This window comes from Lupinus angustifolius, chromosome LG17, assembly GCF_001865875.1.
Source record: "Lupinus angustifolius cultivar Tanjil chromosome LG17, LupAngTanjil_v1.0, whole genome shotgun sequence".
NCBI lineage: Eukaryota > Viridiplantae > Streptophyta > Magnoliopsida > Fabales > Fabaceae > Lupinus > Lupinus angustifolius.
In genome coordinates this window covers 3,456,365-3,471,587 of record NC_032025.1, presented here as the reverse complement: position 1 = coordinate 3,471,587, position 15,223 = coordinate 3,456,365, and the positions used below count along the sequence as shown (strand labels likewise).

At 29.4% G+C, this 15,223-nt stretch overlaps 2 protein-coding genes across 4 annotated transcripts; one reads left to right on the top strand and one right to left on the bottom strand.

The window, feature by feature from the left end:
* On the bottom strand, positions 517-5,766 carry LOC109330570 (MLO-like protein 10). Of its 3 annotated transcripts, none has more exons than XM_019564805.1 (15): positions 5,438-5,766; positions 4,891-4,948; positions 4,513-4,739; positions 4,187-4,303; positions 3,575-3,635; positions 3,329-3,417; positions 3,041-3,115; positions 2,868-2,956; positions 2,697-2,746; positions 2,555-2,595; positions 2,305-2,478; positions 1,872-1,907; positions 1,708-1,775; positions 1,431-1,491; positions 517-1,043 (listed from the first exon to the last, which is right to left on the bottom strand). In XM_019564805.1, the coding sequence occupies exons 1-15, from the start codon at positions 5,642-5,644 to the stop codon at positions 657-659; spliced, it is 1,740 nt and encodes a 579-aa protein (XP_019420350.1). In that variant the 5' UTR covers positions 5,645-5,766; the 3' UTR covers positions 517-656. The 3 variants fall into 3 exon arrangements, 2 of the variants coding, with proteins under 2 accessions (XP_019420350.1, XP_019420351.1); XR_002105689.1 differs by having other exon boundaries at positions 1,030-1,043; positions 1,708-1,741; XM_019564806.1 differs by lacking the exon at positions 1,872-1,907.
* On the top strand, positions 7,071-10,137 carry LOC109330565. The gene is made up of 5 exons (XM_019564801.1): positions 7,071-7,230; positions 8,420-8,537; positions 8,821-8,920; positions 9,015-9,101; positions 9,740-10,137. Exons 1-5 carry the CDS (start codon positions 7,164-7,166, stop codon positions 9,878-9,880), a joined length of 513 nt encoding a protein of 170 aa, XP_019420346.1. The 5' UTR covers positions 7,071-7,163; the 3' UTR covers positions 9,881-10,137.

Sequence of the window (15,223 nt, the reverse complement as noted above, 5' to 3'; positions counted from 1 at the left end):
AAGTTGCAAGTTATTATCTGTAATTTGCCCTTTTTGTTATTGGAAGTAGTTAAATAAATTGCCCCTTTACATCAGATAAATATATAGTCATGTTTTTACGTCACATTACATGCACTAACTAGTTCTATTAAAATATTTTATTTCATTTTGTTGCTTATCAAGTTCAACTTTTAATTATTAAAAGGTAATGATCTATCAAAAGGTAATGATTATTCAAGTTCCCTACCATATAAGTGGCAAGATCTATCAAAAGGTAATGATTGCTTAACAGAAAAGTGGAATATTTTAGAGGTTAGTTCATAACAAACTCCTTCTAGCTGGGAGTCACATGTTACCGTTTGGGTCTTCCTATAGGGCTTGGGCCCCTATCAAAACCTAAGGTTCCTTTGAGTAGCTAATAATACTTAGATATACAAAAATTATTTACGTAAACCAAGATTCTTTTCTCTCTTTTATGACCCTTTGCTTAAGCATGGATCAGAAGGAGGGAAATTTTGTTATTACTGACATCAGTGATTTATGAACAAGACTTAGTGTACAAATTAAAACTGATCATATGAAGTTTAAAAATACAACCTTATACATCTAGGAAGGAGATACACGTTAACAAAGAAAAAAAATAGAAGGATAAATATGGAATGACACTTATAATAATGCTATGTCATGGTTCTTTTCTCGCCTTCTATGTTTGCTTCTTCCCTATTTTCTTCTCCTTGTTGCTCATGACCATGATCTACTTTTACTATCAAGTTCATTGATGTTGATATGGGAGAAAATTCAATATCAGACTGATACTCATCCTCATCCTCATCCTCATATGTTGATGTGCGAGTTGAGTGGCCAATAGTTTTGAAACGGTGAAGTGTGGGTCCAGAAGAGTGCAATGTTGTTGAACCAATGGTGCTTCCATCCATGTCCATGCTTCGCACGGTGGATTTTCCTAGCTTCACTTTTCCATGCTTCTTTTTTACTGTCATGTGCCATTTCTTTAATGCCTTCGATGTTTGTTCATCAAATATTGATTTTTTCAAACTTGAACCCATCTGCAAGACCAAAATGATGAATGAGTTTACCTTGTTAGTGAGAAAAACTTAACAACACCAACCAAACCTTTATCCTACTAGGTAGGATCTACTACACGGGCTGAACACTATAAGCCCATAATGCTCTATCATAAATCACGTTCTTTGACAAAACATTGAGTTTTAAGTTTTTCTTTATCATTTCTCCTATGGTTTATTATTTTCTTATCTAAAATATGTCTTTCTTTTCTCCTTTCTCTTCCTTTTGGGATAAACAAGACACTTATAGTACCATTGATCTCATTTAAGTTCATGCCATCCAACAAAAGTTATAATGAAATCATGAAACCTTGCCAAAAAAGCTGTCTCAGATCACATGACAGTCAGGAGATAAAAATACGTAGTTACCTGTGTTACAAGAGCATATAATGGAAGGGTAATGTAGCTGCAGAGGCATACCATAATGATCCTGCAAAACTCATGAGAAATTAAGCAGATTACTTAATGGTATTATGGCCTTCAATTAATCTAATGTTGGATGTGTTTATAACCCTCCACCTCTCTTTTGTTTTCAGTAGTAGAGGTAGTCTAGATAAACTGTATATTCATATAAAGGGACCATTTATTATACCAAAGTATGAAATGCATAATTAGGTAGGCCATATTATTTAGATCATAAGCTTACCCTAAAGCTACTTCAAGAACTGCAAGCTTGTAGTCTACACGAAAACAGTTTCTAAGCCCAAAAGAATACTGCAAATAAATAAATTATTTTTTCATCATTCAGGAATATAAACGAAGACTTTATTAGTCAACAATCAAGATTAAGAAGTAATAAAGGGTTAGTACCCATGTCCACAAGATATATGTTATTTGGAAAGCAATCTGCAAGTATAAGAAAACCAGATAGCTATTAACTTCAATTTAAAATAAATAAGCTCTTCATAAACCCTTAAACTCTCAGTAGTAGAGGTTCATATTGCAGTTTTATATGACTTTATAATAGAAGATCCATCAAAGTATCTTAATATTTGAAAATTATAGTGACCAGAAATGTTATTCGCTTTTAAGTTGTATATCAAAAGAAAGAATAGATGATGATCCTCTTGAGTACTAGAGAGTCCAGTATTGGATGGAGATTGCTACACGTGGTGAAAAAATGTCTAATGAGCTGTTAAAGCAACATTAGTATCACTGTTATCATTTGCTATATAGGCTACATTCAACTTTTATATTTCAAACATTTCTTTTAGATTCTGCTAAAAGGAAGCTCAATGAATACCTGGAACAGAGCAAAATGGATAAAGTGAAGAACTAATTGAGGCTGACCAAACCAAAAGTATCTGTCTGAGGCTTGAACAAGAGGTATCCCTTGAACAACCGCGTGTCTCTCCGTGATTTCAAGAGCCATCTTTGTCAATATGGCTTGAAGTTTTGTTCCAACAGCCAAAATTATCTGCAACCAATTAAACTCATTGTTGATCTCATTCACAATCAATTTGAGAATTTCATACACAGAACAACATACTTACAGCAACAGGAATTAAGGTTGCCCAAAGCCGAGTTTGCCATCCTGAAAGTATATAGGATTAACAAACTGTCATACATTAGTTAAATTTTCAATTGCAGAATTAACAAATGTTATAGGACTATGCTAAGAATGTAGTTTCTCACCGTTAACATTTAGGAGCAGGAAAACTACAACTGATGCCCAATGGACAGGACTGTTAACATAGTGAATCAGAGTGAGTACACATTTAAAACTAGTCATACTTGGAAAACCAGTACATAATATAATATAATGTCTATAAATGCATTAATGTTTCAAAGACTATTAGTTGTTACCTGACTCCCACAACTACCTTGAAGTCATCTTCCAATGATCTTTTGATGTACTTTTGGAAGTTAAATTTACTTCCAGGAGCTAAGTGGACCTATAAATAAATAATGGCACTGTCAAAAATGGGAAGGTAATACACAATGAGAAGAATATATTCTGTGAAAAGTATAAGACTTACAGCGATGAACCCGTTGCGCAAAGTTTGGAAATCAACCTTACCCACAGACCTATAGAACTGCCTAAAGAAGCAGCCCTGAAAATATGGGTGGGATCTAAGCATGAGAAATTGAAGAGGGAAAATTAATGCATAGTTACATAATTTTTTCATTTACCTACATACTGCGTACCAAATTCACTGTACTACGTACCATGTAATGAACCACAAACCCAACTGGTACCATAACTATGAATTAATGAGTACTTAATATAAGAAGGGGGAATAGAAAGTTGGTAAGATGGGTCTCACAATATAGAAGAACATTGAAATCCTTGTCCAAAAACTGGCATGGGCTTTCACAAATGATGTTTCATGAGTAAGCCTAAATCTTGAAGTATCTGCACACATGCATATCAAATACCATATATAGGTATGAGGTCTCAATGTCTCATATAGCACTATTTCAAAGTAACATTGATGAAAGTTATTAGTAAAACTGAGAGATTAGAAAATTTACACAAGAACAAAAAATATATACATCAATGGAACTCATACCTGTGGAGCACTCATACCCATGAGTTAAAGTCTCCTCCTCCCAAGCTTTCCATCCACGTATCTGAACCAAAAAAAAGACTCTTCAATCATTACCAACTTTAGATTGTCAACAAACTGATTTTCAACTAAGCTGATTTCTCACTGTTCATAAATAAACAAGTTTTTTTTCCAACTTCTCAATGGTGAATTCAATATACCTTGATTTGGTCTTGGGTTAAGGTTATTAACTTATTATTACATTCCTGTGGTGCTTTCACCATACTTACAATTGCGTTCTGTAATATTCTATTCCATGTTATAACAGCACTAGCACCTAGTGTATTAACTGAATGAGGATCATGTTGTTATTCATGTCTAATTACAAAATTTCATTCATTTAAAAAAAAATTATAAAAATAGAAATTAATATTTTAATATTATTTTATGATGTTTGATTGGTCCAAAACAGATACAGGAAAATTATTAACAAGTTCCTCACAAAATTATAAATACATAAACCATCTAGACTCATACTTCAAAATGATAAAAATGTCACAAGGTAAGGGCCATTCAATATCCTTAATATGCACAGACATGTAAAAATATTGGACTATTATAAAAGATAAAGCAAACCTTTAGTCTCCCCAAAAGCATTGTGACAGCACTGTAAAGCACATGAATGATTGCTAAGAAAAATATGAGGATGTGTAATTGGTGCAATCCATTCACAGATAGAAGTGGAACATGTCCCTATAACCATCAACTATTAGATAATATAGGAGACAAAACTGAAAAAAGGAAACCTTTTATGTTGAATATAATTATGGTTTTATTATCCATTAACCTTATAATAATGATAAATGTTTATTGAAATACTACATTAGTTACCTTATTAATCTATTAAGTATATAACACTTTAATTTCTCCTAAAATATAATGAAAAATAGTTAGTTAGTTACCTCGTTGGTGCATTTGTAGGAGGTAGTGTCGGCAGCTAAATATCTACGTTGGTAAGACAGAACTTTCCTACGATGTTCCTCTTCATTACCAAATTCATTGTCGGTGTTTTGATCTCTATATGGACATGGCAACATTTTGGCCGCAACATTTGCATGAATACATATTCTGACAATGTAACTTTGCCCGAAAGTTAAAAGCAATGAAATGAAACCTAAAATCATTAGCTCTGCAAAGAAATAATAAACAAAAGTGATAATATATAACAAACTTAAGAGTAATAATTATTTATTCCACGTAAAGTTCAAAAGGAAACAAAGTATATAGTAATATAGGGAATTTAAATCAAGGTAGTTACACCTTGATTAATTAATTCTTACCAGCTTTGACCTTCTCTAGTGCTTCGAGCAGAGCCATTTTTTGCTTATGTCCTAGCCACTGCCAATGGTTGAGGTACAGAAAACACATGAAAATCCCAATAAATACTCATCATGTTATCAACAAAGCAGACCAACCCATCAAGTTATTATATTTAATGCACACAAATATTGTACCAAAATTTTAATAAATGAAAAGAAAAACACTAATAACTTCAATGAAGCTTTTATCAAATGCTTATGAAAAATGAGATCCTATGAGCAACAGAAAACTTCAATGTGAAACTGAGTGATATGAATCCGTTAAACCAAAGTTTTCAGGGGAAACAAAAAACAAAAGCATTTTTATCAAAATACTCAAACCAACTTCCCCAAAAAATTTAGAGCATGTTTATTATAAACGTATGTTGTTATCTCAAATTATAAATGAATTGAAGAGAGTGAGTAAAACATATAAAAGGGTCAGTTAACTTAATGGAAAACGCAGAAACATAAAATTAGTGCTAATAATTACCAAAAACAAATGTTACATAATTCATTAGTGACATACTGTTCCAATTTTGTGAAGACTCTTCTCCAAGGTAATGGATATCAATATAAAAACTGTGGACACAGCTGCAACAGCCCAAGTTGGTGTCTGATCAAGATCCCTTGAATCATTGCTACCTTCACTTGCAGCCATACCAGAATTTCCAAACCAGATTGGCATTGAAAACAGAAAAAATAAAAACATTTTTTTGAAGTTTGAGTTAGACATGGATGGAAAATTCAGAGCACAACTACCTAACACAAAGTAAACACTAAACAAGGAAGAGATAGAAGGAAACTGAAATTGGGTTTCGAGCTTTCAAATTATATATGTATCTCCGTTCCTTGTGATTTAAGCAAAAAAAAAGAACGTGCATGAGTTTATAAATAATTTTTTGAAATAAAGTTTAGAAAAATGTTTGCTGAGATTGTTTATAGATTTTCTAATACAGAAAATGTGCATTCAAAATTAGTTTTTTCTTTTCATGAGTTTAATTCCTAAGTGAGTTTACTAATGCTGTTACTAAAACTTGCAAGTAACCATAACAATCCTGCCTAATGAGTTTACTAATGCTGTTACTAAGTGAGTTTATATAAGAATTTTTATATTATTTTATCATTTATTATTTATTTATTTTACTCTTAAATAAAAGTAATGTATATGAATAATAAATAGTATATGATTTAGGAACATAAGAAACCATACACTCACATATGAGTACTCAGGATGACTATTGAATTCATTACATTAATCCATCCAAATATAGTATATACCTTTTAAATTCTCTTTACTTTCTCTAATTGGTATTCAAATGTAGGTTTTTGAGAGTATATCTTTTATTGGATAATTAGTGTCATTTTATATTACTTGTTATAATTGATTAGAAAAATACTTAATTATTAAATTTTTAATTTAAATATATTTTCTTTAATTAATTACAATAAGTATCACATGAAGTGACACATTTTTTGGGACAACAGGTTTTAATAAAACTATTGTTTAATGCAATATGATAAATGGACAATCTAATGTCTCAATGTGTTACTACATATGACAGCTCTAATTTGTAATGAAAATATTTAAATTATTTGATATTTTAATTAGGTAACAAAAAAAGTACTTCTTGGATAATTAAATAATGTATCACATGGACTAAAGCACCCCGTGTGAGTAGAAGAAGACAAGTATTACTTAAAAAAATTATGTTACATATTTATCCTTTATTTTTATTTTCTTACTCTAATATATGTACTAAAAATGTATTTACAAGTTTGGCATGTTACGTTGTTTCTATTTTTGTTTCTTTCATTAACTAAAGATATGTCAAGTGATAACATGGTACCACCCATAAATGACATGTCTAGCATTAAAATATACATTCATGGTTCAAATTTGATGTTATAAGGAAGTAGAGAAGGATCAAAGAATTTGAAATGCCTAGACTTTTTAGATTAGGTTCCAATCAAATATCAATAATTCTAACCACTTTTACATATTTCCGAAACCAAGGACCCAATCTAACAAATAATCAAGTTATAAGAGAAAAGTGTATTTTGGGCTAAAGGAAAATGTAGGCCAAGCCCAATTTTCAATTGCAAAACGACACCGCTCGATGTTATCAAAGCGCAAGGCAAAAAACTGCGATCTATTTTTTGTGTTGTTTTTCGTTTTCTATCAGGAAACAAATTAGCACTTAGAAAAAGTTCGCAGTGTTTCTCATTTTGGGTCTGAATCTTTAGCTGAGGAAATGGCTGCTACTTCTCTATCAAACTCGATCGTCATGGTGAAGAATCCAGAAACACAATTTATGTCAGGTGATTGATTAAGTTTATCATTGTCATTGGGCACCGCTCAAAAACTGCACCTTTTGTTTTCTCTCAATTTCATTACACATTCCCGTTTTATAGATTGTAAATGCATTTCTGCTATTGATCTATTTATCAAGTTTACACCTTTTTTTTAATTTTATTTAATGTGTATGTATGATTCGTGGGTATCGAATTTGTAAAGCTATATTATTTTTATACAATCCCACTTATTTCTAAATCCATATATTTATTTAATAGAAAGAGGGAAAAGGAAAGGATTTTCATGATGGTTTTAATTGTTTGTGACTTTAACTTCGTGTGATCTAAGCCTTCATCAGATCTCAGACAGTTTGGTTAAATTGCCTTCAGATTAACACTTTCTTTGAGTGTGAAAATAATGCAATGATTGGCCTCATTGTGAAGCTATGTTGTGCTATAAGTTATTGGCTTAAACAATGGCCAAATTTTAATTCCTTGCTCTAGATACTAGGTTGGGAGAACTCTCTGGTATGCGGTATGGTGTTCATGACTTGTTATATATACAAGACTTTCTTTACATTGTGAAGTGCCATGAATTGGTGCGATTTGCAGATTAGCTTAGAGTACCTGTTAAGTTGTTAGCTATGTGTATGATATGCTTGACTAAGGATGAGAATAAACAAATGGAAGATGAGAAGGTGAAAATTGGAAGTGTACGTACCACTTTGATTGTATGTGCCGACTGCCGAGATACATTGTCATTGTTCATATACTGACTGTGAATTTCTGGACATATATTACACAACATATATTTGTTTTGGTCTCATTTTGAGGAGGTTGATACATACATGCTTCCTCTTTTTAATTTATTTTTTATGGATTATTGATGTTAGCATTAGCGGCATTGCTGGTGACATGTTAATTTCATAGAGGAACCACAATCCTGATGTTAGGATATTTTGATTAGGTCTTGTACTTCCAGGTTTTTAAGACTTTTATATCAGTTTTAATTGGTGGAAAATCACTTGATGAATAATTGTAATATGTTTGGGCTAAATTCCTGCTATTAAAGTAAATTTGTGTGACCCTTACTACTGTGCTTATGACTGGTAACTTATCACAGTTTAACATTCCCCTTCACCTCCTCTCCCTATTTCTTTTCCCCCAATTATAATGACTTTCCATGAAATCTAATATTCAAATTATTTAATGTCAGGTTCTCTGTTGAAGCCAATGGATAAATGCTTCTTGAAAATCAACTCTAGTCAGCATTTTACGGGTTCCTCTGTTAGGGCTAAAACGGCTCGTAACCTGCCACTTGTAGTTCGAGCAAGGTAGGATATAACCTTCTGATTCATTTATTTATCGTACATGACTGTTTAACATGCAAACCTAAAAAATTGTTGGGTAACAAACTAAGTATCAATAAACAGCTAATGACTGTTTCATTTTATTTTTCTAATAAATCGTGTTGTGATTGTTGATCATGTCTTACATTGAAATCGTTTTGCTTGTCTAAAATTTTAGTACAACAATGATATATTTTTAATTTAACAGGTAGGTATAACTTTTAGGAGTATGTTAACTTTTTAGTGCTTTTTATCTCTGTTAGTACAGTGGAGATGGTGGTAGACCCAGTGGTGGAAGTATTTTTGTTGGTGGCTTTGTATTGGGAGGAATAATTGTTGGAGCATTAGGTTGTGTATATGCACCTCAGGTATGAGAGAGCTTCATGATGAATTTGTGTAGTTTTTGAATAATTTTCTTCAAGGCTCATGAAATGTTTGACTGCTATGTTAATAAATTTTCAGATAAGCAGGGCACTAGCTGGAGCTGACAGTAAAGATTTCATGAAGAAACTTCCAAAATTTATGTATGATGAGGAAAAAGCTCTGGAGGTAAGTAATTATCCATGCACTTATCAGTTATCACTCATGTGAAACCATGCTCATTGAGTGTATCTAAATGTATGTGAAATAGAAGCAATATGAGCCTATATTTATAATATTGCTTATACACACCTTTCCTTTATATATTAATTACAACAACAACCAAACCTTTATCTTACTAGGTGGGGTCGGCTACATGGATCGAATGATGCCTTAATGCTCTATTATAAATCATGTTTATTGACAAAGCATTGAACTTCCTCTATGAATTAGACTAGCTTCCATTTGATTCACTCTCCTTATAGGGACTTCTTTATATATTAATTAAAGAAGGTCTGTGACAAAATGAGCCTAATCTGTTTTACATTACCATGGGGATGAGTCCATTTAACTTGCCTTTGAGTTAAAGATTTGTTATTCAAGTTTAGGATTTTGATGTTTTTGCTAACCTTTAGACTGATCCCAAGGTCATATAAAACCCCACATAGAATCTCATACTCTAGATGCAAGACCCAAGTCCCATGTCTTGCAATTGGATTCCTAACAGTACATCTTTTTGGTCACTTTACATATAAACTTGTACTCTCATTTTGTTATGCAAACTACTATATTGAAATCCCTGTTATTTTCTGCTGTGATTAAAACAGAAGACCCGCAAGGTGTTAACTGAGAAAATTGCTCAGCTGAGTTCTGCCATAGATGGTGTTTCTGCACAGTTGCGAACAGATGACGGCCAAAATGAATCTGCAGCGAACTCAGAGGAAGCTGAAGCTCCCATATACGAATGAGTCGCCTGATTAAAATGTCATCATTTTCTGGAGGTGGTGGTGGTCATGAAACCTGTAGTTGTTGGATTTTAAGTTTTGAATTCTTACTAGTAAATTTTGCTCATCAGATTTAATTTTTATATACAACAATGGTTATTTGTTTCTATATTTTTTCTTCTTCTTGGGAAATTTACAGCACCACAAATCAGGCATGAAAGTTTGTTATTGACTGAGATTGAAATTGAATGCTACCAATGCTATCATGTATTAAACGTTGATGTCTACAAATTGATTTGGCATTATTCAACGACCGGTACATGTTTACTATGAACAACGGAATTCACAAGAGAAATGTTTGTGATTGGAGGGTAATGTATTCATTCATTCTAATGAGAACACAATATGTCATCTTAGAAAGAAAGAATATGGCTACATAGCACGTAGAGTGGGACTCACACTCTTGCTTTGTCGTCATGTTATAAATATATTTTATCATTGCAATTATTTAATATTTTTAAAAGTTCTGTGAAATAAAATACATTTTGAAATGAATTGATATATTTATATATAAAAAACTTTAAACTCGATACTTGTGCAAAAAATCATGTTGGCAAATCCAAATTGAGTACTTTATAGTTCTTTTGCTTATACATTTCCTTTTACATTTCGCATTTCTTTTGATCTTTATTCTTTCTTCATCATACCACTAATTACATTATGTGCATCTTATCTCCAAACATCTACATCTAAAAAGGTAATGTCTAAGAAATATTTCTCATACAATTTATCCTTGTAATATAATCTTAGGTCAGTCAAAATTAATGTTATGACCATATGAGAGGTTCATTGTATTCACAACTTAGGAAGAGAGAGAAAAGATTCATTTCTAACAAATGATTTGAAATCTTCGCTATATTTTTTTACCGTCAAACATATAAAATTATCTTTTATGTCCGAATTAGAAAATATGGTTATTAAACTAAAGTTTTAAACTTGAAAGTCGATTACAAATTTATGGACCAAGGAAGATGTTGACATTTTGTAAGACTGCATTAAAATAGTATCCTCGCTAAGTGTATGAATCTTTATACTATTAGATTATTTTAATAAAAAATTAATTATTAATGTAGAATAATATTTTTTATCTTTGTGTTCGACAAAAGTTTACATTTCTCTTACATATCCCTTTTTTGCAATATGTAAATACAGACTACATAATTTTGAGTTAAAATTTGATTATTTATCTATGCTTGACTTTTATTAAAGACAACATTTAATCAATTATACTGGATTAATAGCACAAGAGACTATATTGACTATGAATCGACTTCTCACTTTGAACAATAATAGAGACAATACTAATAATTATAATCATTTCTTGGTTTGAAGTAGAAAGTAAGATATGAGATGAGTCATATACTCACTATTAGATTTCTAAAACATTTTAGTTATCTTTTGCATTTTTATTTGTTAAAAGAGAATTAATAATAGATGAAAATACATTAATTGTGAGCAGACTTCCTCATTTCGAGAGATAGTATAGAGATACCAATGACCACAATTGTTTATCGACTCGAAACAAAAAGTAAGAAATGATATAAGTTGTAACCTTACTATTAAATTTTCAAAGTAAATTATTATTAATAAAAAATTTAAATTAGATTTATTTTGGTTATATAAATGTGATCTATTTTATAATAATTTAATTGTAAATTTGGAAATTAATAATTATTATTTATCTATATGATGAAAAATAAAATAAATGAATCAAATAAATAAAAATAAAATGTGTACTTATATTCAGCATGTCATGTGACTATGCTTGAATGTACATCAGAAAAAGATGGAAAAAAAGAAAGAGAATTGCAACACAAATTTCGAGCTATTCCTGGACTCTTGTGTCTTTCTTCTTTTAACTTTTTTCTCTTTCTAGTTTTCTTGTTGTGTTTTGAAGTGATTACCATTATGTCTATTCATAGTGAGAAATGATGAACTTTGTGATAGAGAATATCTGAACTTTAAAATTAAAACTAGGATTGTTATTTTATTTTCATAAACTTGGTAACATTGTTAACTTATTTTCAAATATATTGAAACAATTACTAACCTTCCTATCCCATATTCAAAATATCATTTTTCAGTTGGATTGATATTGTTTATTATTATGTCAGATTTATTTTATTATTTTATATTTATTTCGTTTTTACATGTTGTTAATATATTTTAGTTTTTATGACCAATAAAATTAAGTGTTTACATTGACAAAAAATTAAAAATGATATATATGTATTATCAAACATATATGCATGTAAGAAACAAAATATCTTTATGATTTTTGAGTCATAATATATTTAGTTAGTAAAGAATTCACTCATAATCTATTAAATTTTGAGTTAAAATATTATTAAACTTTGTTGATAGTTGGATATGTAAATAATTTTGTGTACGATTTTTTACTTTCCGTGGTGTTCAAGTCAACAAAACTGTTCCACATATTTTGCGCACAATTTATATAGTATTGGCAGCATGTCACTATTTTCAAACCAGGAATGAAATAGTTATGTTATTTTAAGTTGATGCGAAAAAAGGTGTTTTAGAAGAAAACTCATTTTTTTTTTACAATTAAAAAATAATTAGTCTCCATTTCAAGTTATCCGTAACAATATATAAAGAAAAAAAAATTCACTTATTCTAAAAGTAAAATTTCTAAATTTATTCTTTATCTTAGCTATTAATTTTATGGACATCTAATGTATTAGATCTACTCACTAATTAAAATCATTTAATTTCCTTATAATTGATTACTAGGATGAGGAGTAGGTTTAAAAAACTTACTCTTTGAATACATAGATCTCCACTCAATAGAAAAATGTTAGGCAATTATGTAGAAAGTTTTTTATTTTTTCTTCACTCCTTTAGAAAAGGATATTAATGAAAAAAGGTGCTGAAGTACTCTTTAAAAATTTTCAATTTACCACTATTATTTATTTATTTACTCATATATCTCTTGGGCACATTTCATAGAGTATTATCTCTTAAATAATTAACATTTATGTTTTTAACTTGCATTCTATTATTTATATAAAATTAAATTCATCAATGTCACTCCTAAAAAAGTATATTTTATATTTTAAAATTTTAGCTTATAGTTTATAATTATTATTTTTTAATATTTATTACTAAGGAAAAATTGGTGGTTGATAAATGGAAATTCATAGTTAGATGTCATAAATTAATTTTACCATATTTTAATGATGATAAATTAGCTTTACCCATTTTTTCTCATTAAAAAATTGTATTTCTAACTAATATTGTATTATTCATCTAAAATTAAATTTGGCTTTGTAACTTATAATAAGCTTATGTCTGAATAACTCTAAAATTAAATCTACCTTTGTCACTCTAATAACTTTTATATTTTTATATTAATTTTTTAAATTATAATTTATGTATAAAATCTTATCTAAGAAAGTATTAATATATAACATTAAAATCATTAAAAAAAATTATAATAGTAAATTCACTCTTATATAAAATGAGTTCACATCTATTGTCCCATAAAATGTGTCACTTTATGTATTATCAGTTGTGATTGATCAAACAAAGAGTTAATTATTAATTTTTTAACTTAAAAACATTTTTTTTAACCAATCGCATGTGACATATGATGGTAATGTAGTAACACAATTTTAAAAATAACAATTTTGCTAAATCCAATTCGTTAGACAAGACATGTGCTCTCCTATACTACAAGACTTGTCAAAAGACTAGTTAAAATATGTATGGAATAGTTGCAAATATATCTAATTGTTTTTGGTTTAAATTCCAATCACCATTTTGCAGAATTTTTTCTATTTACATTTAGTACACATTAGGTAATAAATCTTTCAACTTAGAAGTAACTTGTTCTGGTTTGGTTTGTCCGTGTATGTGGAAAAATCTATATTAGAAGAAACAAATCATTATGTAACGACTAAGATACATCGAAAAATAGTAATATCTTGTGTTGATTGAATACATCTATATATGTTAAAATAATTTTAATAAATCAAGTCTTAACAAATTATTACGATTGTATTGTTTAGGATATATGAGTACTATTAAAATGCCAGGACTAATTATAAATTTTGGAAAAAATAATTTAATTGTGATGCAACGTTTATCAACACTTATTGGCAGTGTTATAAAACTCGGCTCGAACCGGCCGGTTCAACCGGTTCAACCATGAACCGGACATCTAACCGGTTTGAGTCTTTCATCTAACCGATTTTGTATCAAATTAGGTTGATTCGGTCAGTTTAAGCCTAAAACTAGTGACTCGAGTGGTCGGACCGGTTAAACTGACCGAGTCAATCAAAAAAAGTTTTTTTTTTAAAAACAGTCAAATTGATGTCATTTTTAAGTGAAAAACAAGTATTTTAACTTATTTGTAGTTATATTTGTCATTTGTTAGTTTACATTATAACAAAATCTTCATTGTTTAATTAAATTTCAAACTTATTGTATGTTTTTGTTGTAATTAAAACATAGTTCATATGTTTTTGATGATGTTATCAATTTACTTGTGTCATTTTATAGTAGTAAAATATTATTTTTGTTGTTGTTTAATTAGGCATGATAATATTTTTAAATTTTGAGTATACCATTATTAAATATTGTTATGTATTATGAATTTTTAAAATTTTTAATACAAACCGAGTTAACCGGTCCAACCATTGACCCACTGGTTGAACCAGTGACTCATTGACTCAGTACCCTGACTGAGACATCAATCGGTCCGAGTTTAATAACATTGCTTATTGATCCATTTATCGAGTAGGGTATATATGTAGAAATTTAGGATGATAAAAATTGATTAAATTTAAATGAGTAAGTCAAATTAATTTATCACATAGACAAAAATCATTATAAACTATAAAACTATAACGACATAAATAATAACTAAATATACATCATTTAACTATTCATCTCAGTTTTTTAAAAAAAAAATATATATATATATATATATTATTTTTAAAAATTATATTTTGTGTTTTATACCTTTATCATGTACCAAGAGAGCAAAGTCCGTAAGTAAAGAACGCTAGTAAATTCACAATTCATTATATACTTATATGGATATATGTTATTTGTGAGAGAATTTACTAGTAGTTATCTTTATAAACTACCGGTAATTCTATATTTTTCTATTAAATTATCTTAACCATAAATAATGATACATGTTACTTGTAAGAAATCACTTTATAATATATGTTACTTTCTTGGGGTAAAATGATTAGTAGAAGAACTTAGTAATATGATATATTATTTTCTAATTATTAATTAGTTTAAATCGGAAATTTGATAAAATTTGGTTTAGATCGA